Consider the following 5,774-nt stretch of genomic DNA (forward strand, 5'->3'; position numbering starts at 1 on the left):
ATAGCTACCTTTCTTGTATGCATTATATTGTGTAATGACTACCTTTTTTTAATATGATGAAATAAACTTGATTTGCTCTTTTCTTTCCTACTTTCTTCTTTTGAAAGTCCTTAATATTGAAAAATTGCTATAAATATCATTTATTCATCACTTCTCTTCCACTGTATTCTATACTTCATGTCAAATCAGATTTTAACTTTTCCTTTGTATTGCCTTCCACTGTATCTATATACACTGTGGTCATAATTCATACAAAGTTAAAGCATTTTTTACAATTCCAACGTGGATTGAGACCAAAAAAAGCACCAATTAAAAATTAGAAAGACACCAATTAAATCTTCTTTATCTCCAATACCCGTACTTGAGTTGGAACTAGGATTTTTTTGGAGTTTAGGGGGTTAAAGGGTTGTCCCGTGAGGTGAGGGGGTTAAATGAACAAAATGGACAACTTTAGGGGGCTGTATGCATTTTTTTTCCCGTTGGAGGCAAGAACAAAATCCTCCCACGCGCCTCCTGTGTTTGAGACACAAACGTTGACTTGCTCAATGCCACGTCGGACGATATGGGGTTAAAAGTAGCGTTTTTTTTGGAGTTTAGGGGTTAAAAGGATGTCCTAAATGAATAAAATGGACAACTTTAAGGGGCTGGGTATGTATTAAGCCATTTTTTAAAAGAAATTTAATTATTCCAAAAAAAATTTAAATAAATAAATAAACTAATGATATTAAGAAAAAAAAAAAAAGGAATTTGGCATGCGAAAGTGCAGACAGGCAGGAAAAAGGAGCAGAAAATTAAGAAACAGACGGAAGACGATCCAAACACCAACCTTTCTGCGAGCACTCTCTATCAAACCCTAATCCAGGTCTTAACCGATTCCTCAGAATCACTTGTTCATACTTTTTTTTAGGGAATCAATCATCATCCTTTCGATTTTTGTGCAAACAGAAAATAAAAATTGTGAACACGAAATCGTCTTTTTGATTTTGAATTTCGAAGCTTATTCGAGTTAGATTTAGGGAATAAGCTAGATTTAGGCTTTCTGTTGAAGTTCAGTTAGTTATCTTGGAGTATTTCATGGCAGGCAATGGCCTGCCATCATTAGGGCGTGTGAAGCTTAGTGATCTTATCCCAACTGAAGGTCTTCCTTCTGATTCATACAAGCTCTCAGTTTCCACATTATCACAATCACTTGCACAATATAATGCTGCGATTATTCAGTTTTCTTCAAGTGATGCTGCTCTTTTAAGATCTGGTTTAGATTCAGCTCGTCTCTATTTTCATCAGAAATCGTCTAATTATCCTTCACCCGATATGATTCATGGCAATGATTCTCGCGAATGGTGTAAAACCTCTGGTTACTATGCTGATCCCCAATTGTGGCAAGAAACATATGATTTTAGACCAGGGATAACCCCTGTAGAGCCCAATAATGCTATGGAGTTTCCCCCCGGAGGTTTGCCTGATATATTCCCTCTCTTAGGAAAGGCGGCTAGAGATATTCTTGACGCCATTAGCTTCTATTTGAACTTGAGAAGTTCGCCTTTTACTGAAATTCTCGATAATGTGCCTTTGAGAGGGAGGGAGATATCATCTTCGGTACTCTCTGTTTGTTGCCATGGTAGGCCTTCATTTCAGGGTCATAATTTAACAGCTCAAGATCAAGAGGGTCATCATCTGGTTATGTATCCGGATAACGAAAACCAAGTTGATAAGAGCTTGTTATGTCTTGTTAAGTCTGATAAGGCGGGTTTACATGTAAGGGATTTTCATGGCCGGTGGGTTCTTGTTGATGGTGATCTTGGTCCTCGAGAAGCTATTGTTTACCCTGGACTTGCATTGTACCAGGCGACTGCTGGCTATATTAACCCGTCGTTGCATAGAACCGATATTAGTAATATGCAAGGGAACATGTACGGGCGTTGTTCTCTGGCTTTTAAACTTATGCCGAAGTCTATGAGCAGTCTGAGTTGTTCAGAGATGAGAGCTGCTGGTCATGGTGTTGAAGCTCAGTTTCAGCTACCGGTATCAGTGGATGATTTTATGCAGAGATCTCACCCGACTGATCAGCTTTTTAGTAGGCATAGTTTTCAGAGTTTCAATTTCCCAATTTCTCAAGATGGTATGTGGAATTCCTCTTTAGTCTTTGGTGTCTTGTTTTAATTATCTTATAGTGAATTTATATGTAATCTTTCCTCATAATTGAAGTTTGTTATCGGTTGCACGAATACTTTCTTTTTGTTACGGGATGTATTTTCATGTTTTGTTGATTCTTGTTGAACATTTAGACCTCATTCGAAACAGTACAGCAAATTAGGGATGTCAAAACGGGTTATGGTGTCGTATTTGTGTTATGTTATCTATATGAAGGACACAATGATAATAGTATGTTTTGTTGATTCTTGTGAACATTTGGACCTCGTTTAAAACAGTACAGCAAATTAGGGATGTCAAAACTGGTTATCATGTCATATTCGTGTTATGTTATCTATATGAAGGACACAATGCTAATCGTGTCAAAAGGTCGTGTCAAACAGGTTGTCTCTGTGAATCGTGTTGTCGTGTTAGAAATTGACAGTTTTCTTTTGGGGGGTTTCACCGTTTCTTATGTTCAAGTAGTCCTTAGTGAGAAGTTTTTAACAGCAGGTCCTTGGATCGATGACATGCTGGTACAGGATCTATGAAGCCGATGAGGAGGAGGAAGAACGATTCGAAAGACAAGCCTTTGCCACCTTCTAAGAGGCTAAGGCTCGAGGCGCAGAGAGTTCTGAAGGAAAGAGTGCAGGACATTGCGGAAAAGAAGGGCATCAAGCTAAAATTCTGCAACCTGAAGGAGTGCGAGAATCATATCCATTCTCTCGATAGCCAATGTGCCAATATCCGAATGGAGATTGGGTGGCCTCCTGGTGTGCCGTTTGTTCATCCCCATGATTTGCCTAACAAGGCAAAGATAGGTTTTCTTGAAGCTTATGAGCCTGGGTGGACTGCAACTCATGGTATTGAATCGAGTTTGGCCGAACCTGGGCAAGGAAGTCAACATTCAGCAAACTGTAACTGTAACCATCTTATAGCCCTTATCTTTAGTTACTATACTCATTTTTCTGATGTCTGAATTGCCGCATTCATTTGTGTACAAAACGCATTCAGATTTAACATTGCTCGGTATTTCATAACTCGACTCACAAGTCTCTTCCATGAAGAGAAATTTCTTAGAGTCTGTTCCTGCACGAAAACAAACAATCTTAGGACCTGTTCGGTTTAGTCTAGTTTACTGTTTGTTTTTGTTACGAAGCTGTTTCCTGTTGATGGAAACGGGCACATGTTAGCTGATTTTGCTTGCAAAATAGCTATAAGCGGCTGTTTTCTAGGCCGAATCAAACACTATATCTACTTTTTAGTGTAAAACAACAAACCAAACGAGTACTTAGCAATGAGTTTTCTGCATGAAACTTGAATTGACAACACGATAAAAACTCTGATGCAATCGTGCTATACTTAAGGCATCATTTAATGCCGATTTATGCGGTATATGGATTGCATGTATGCAAGTATGCTTGTTTCGGTTACTAATATTTTTGTTCTTTTCTCTCAGGAACTTGTTCCAATTTTTTCCAGTCCGAACTGGTCAGTTCCCGACGAGGTTCATCAGAATGGTTCTTCATGGTCTGCCTCCAATCACGTATTGTAAACAGTTTGAGGTTTGCGAGTTTGGAGTCATTCATAATACATGAATTGTCTTGCTCTCACAGTTTTCACACAAGATTACACAGCCCGAATGCACGTTGTTCTGGGGTATTTTCGAAGCTGTGGCGAATTGGATTTTGTCGTTTCTTCTCTAAATGAGATTCCTTTCGGGAGGGGGTATCGTAGAGGATATGTAGAAACAATAAGAATCATGCAAATTCTGAAAAGCTTAAGGGAGAGTTTCCAATTTGATTCAGATGGATTCCCTTCAAATCCAGATTCTGTATGAAATAGAAGTTATAAATGAATATAAGGAAAATTATAGTTCCAAGATGTTAGAAAATTATGTATTGAAGTCATCCCTATTTATTGGAATTTTATCGTGTTCGTATCGGGTCATTTTCGGGTTCGTGTTAAAAAGAGTAACCCAGTCCCAATTCAAAAACTTTTGTGTCACAATCGTGTTAACCTGTTCGTGTTAGTATTGATTTCATGTCGTGTTTTCGGGTTACATATAATTTTTGTTATATATATAAGAGAAAATATGGTACTATTTTTAAATACTTTGTCATTTTTAGATTAGTATGTTAACACTAACCATCGAAAAGTCCGTTAATATTATATTAGAGGGTCATGTAATGTGTTTATAACAATTTTAGAGGTTCGAGTTATATTTATAAGTAATAATTATAATTTTATGATCTCTATTAATAAAGTGATATAAAAACACGCGAGAATATAACAATAAATTTAACTATTCGTATCATTTCGTGTCGTTTTTGGGTTAGCATATATCCTAACCCAATCAAAAAAAATTCGTGTCAGTTTCGTGTAATTAAAAAATGATACATTATCTATTAAGCTAAATCCAAATACTAAAAATTTTGTGTTGTGTAATCGGGTTGTGTGTATTTTTGTCATAGTCCCTTGAATTTTGTGGTACATAAACTACGGTCATTTTTTTATATAAACTTTAGCCAAAGTAAAAGGAAAAAAAAAAAAAAATTCGTGGTTTGCTCTATTTGTAAATAAAGTTATATGGTTTAAAAGTTTACAAATACATGTACGTGGTATGTTTTTTTTTTTACAAAACATAAAGTATTTGAAATTGCATTGTTAAGTTCTTATTACAATTAAGAGTATTTTAATAAAAATTAAATTACTTTATATATTACAATGCACAGATTCCAAAATCAAATTGCAACTATGTAAAATGAACTTAAGTATCAATTTAGTTTATAAACTGTCAAATTAGTAAAAAACGTAAAATGTCCACCATATGATTTATTGTTTCGATTTAGAGAGTTGTTCTTTGGGATTGTGTTTTGTTGATATGTAAAAAAAAAAAATTTAATATAAAAATGTACAGTAAAACCTCTATATAGGAATACTCTATATAGGAATAACCTCTATTTTGTTATAAAAAAAACCGGTCCCAACTTGTGCCAGTTATAAATAGGAATAACCTCTGAAACGTTATTTGTTATACACTTTTCAAGTCCCACCTTTAGAAACTATGTCTCTATATAATAATAATTATATATATATATATATATATATTAAGAATTCAAACTAAATTATAAAATATTAAAAAAAACTATTGAAATTATCTATGAGTTGGAAACATAAACTACTACTTGAAATTATAAACATTTAGTATTCTCATTGATGTTTACATTTTTCTCATAAAACTCTTCCAATTATCTAAGTTGAAATTCTAAATATTTAATTTTTTTTGGTAGGCAAAGGAAGAAAAAACAAAAAGCCAAAAAGAAATTAACCCGGGATTAGCCTAGGAAAGCTAACCCCAACTTGATCAGCAGAAAGCAAAGAATAAAGGAAGTCCGGAGGCGATGAGAAGGTAGAGACACCCAGCATCCTCTCCTGTCCCTCAGCAGCAAGGCGGTCAGCAACCTTGTTTTGCTCTCTGAAGACATGCCCAAAAGTGATGGTATCGAAGGAGGAGCATAACCTTTTGATCCCTTTTAGTAAATTTTGGCTGCTTAAACATAAGGATTTATTTTCAGAGATAATTTTAACTGCTTCAAGGTTGTCAGATTCCACAAGCAACCTTTTTAAACCCAGGTTCTTAG

General features: G+C 35.4%; 1 protein-coding gene across 1 annotated transcript; it reads left to right on the forward strand.

Moving 5' to 3' along the window:
• The first annotated feature begins 747 nt into the window (after positions 1–747).
• Positions 748–4,080, forward strand: LOC136221662 (uncharacterized). Its single transcript, XM_066009072.1, has 3 exons — positions 748–2,119; positions 2,673–3,053; positions 3,590–4,080. Coding segments are annotated over exons 1-3 (1,428 nt in total). The 5' UTR covers positions 748–1,074; the 3' UTR covers positions 3,592–4,080.
• The last annotated feature ends 1,694 nt before the right edge of the window (positions 4,081–5,774 follow it).

This window comes from Euphorbia lathyris, chromosome 1 (genome assembly GCF_963576675.1).
Source record: "Euphorbia lathyris chromosome 1, ddEupLath1.1, whole genome shotgun sequence".
In the NCBI taxonomy this organism is placed as follows: domain Eukaryota; kingdom Viridiplantae; phylum Streptophyta; class Magnoliopsida; order Malpighiales; family Euphorbiaceae; genus Euphorbia; species Euphorbia lathyris.

What these genes read in the sequence shown, in the direction of transcription:
- LOC136221662 (XM_066009072.1), top strand. Translation starts at nt 1,075, where the DNA reads ATGGCAGGCAATGGCCTGCCATCATTAGGGCGTGTGAAGCTTAGTGAT. An exon ending in TTTCCCAATTTCTCAAGATG is followed by an intron (nt 2,120 to 2,672) that starts GTATGTGGAATT and finishes ATGCTGGTACAG; the next exon opens with GATCTATGAAGCCGATGAGG.